The following is a 1,076-nucleotide window of genomic DNA, read 5'->3' on the forward strand; positions in this document are numbered from 1 at the left end:
GTGCTTGAAAACGATTCACTTTTGTGCGCGGAACAGACACAATTCGATACAATCTTATGCTTGTCTATCACCAAATGGATTCATTTAAATTTTGGTGATGCTGGATTAAAACAAGCTTTCAAGCGCATGCACGCGCAATTACGTCCCGGTGGAGTCCTCATACTGGAACCTCAGGGTTGGGCTAGTTACACCAAGAAAAAGAATCTCACGGTGAGTAATGTTTCGTGCGGTTATCATTTTTAAGATAAAAGCTTCCAATAGTACAGTACGTACAAACAGTACACTATTACTAAAAAAATGTATACATGATTTAAAAATTTTTTTAACTCAATATCTAATTTCTATCACATTTTATTTCAGGAACGAATTTATAAAAATTATCATAATATTGAATTCAGGCCGCATAATTTCACACAATATCTTCTATCTACTATCGGCTTTTGCCAATGCGAAGTCGTTTCTATACCGCCTCATCCTTCCAAAGGATTCCAACGACCTATACATCTCTTCACCAAAGCTGGCGGTCCCTCTCTCGCTATTACTGAACGCGTCAATGATAACATTACGAGCGATACATTGCCGAGTCGCCAAGAGAGAATGACGAGAAGAGATCAAGAAGAGATCCGCGATATGGAAAGAATGAAATACGAGCAGGAATTATTTCCGAAAGAAAATAATAATACAGGCAATATGTCAGAGATTAGTCAACACAGTGGAGATTTGAATCAATATGAACAATTGGCGAATGTTTATGCACCCAGTGCGACTCCGAACTATGACACTCCGAGTCGTAATAGTGATAGTCAACCTTCGGAGAGTCAGCCTTCGGACATGCCAAGGATAAAAGAGGAGAAAGAAGAAAATTCATAAATGATTGCAAAAGAATAAAAAGGAAGCAAAGAAAAAGGAAAGAAAAAGAGAAATATAAGAAAATTAAGACATTAATAAGTTAAGAAAAAGAGATGATAGGAAAAGACGAGAGAATAATTGAAAAGAAGGAAGGGCAAAAGAAAAAGAAATAACAAGAGAAAAAATAAAGTATTAATAAATAAAAAAAGAATATTTTCACACATCTA

At 35.7% G+C, this 1,076-nt stretch overlaps 1 protein-coding gene across 1 annotated transcript; it reads left to right on the plus strand.

Annotated features, from left to right (window-relative positions):
- Nucleotides 1–3: 3 nt before the first annotated feature.
- Nucleotides 4–870, plus strand: LOC105626107 (probable RNA methyltransferase CG1239; the record flags this gene model as incomplete). Its single annotated transcript, XM_012207418.1, has 2 exons — nt 4–210; nt 361–870. Coding segments are annotated over 2 exons (717 nt in total), but the record flags the coding sequence as incomplete, so codon positions are not given.
- Nucleotides 871–1,076: the final 206 nt, after the last annotated feature.

The sequence above is a fragment of the Atta cephalotes genome, assembly GCF_000143395.1.
Source record: "Atta cephalotes unplaced genomic scaffold scaffold00004, whole genome shotgun sequence".
In the NCBI taxonomy this organism is placed as follows: Eukaryota; Metazoa; Arthropoda; class Insecta; order Hymenoptera; family Formicidae; genus Atta; species Atta cephalotes.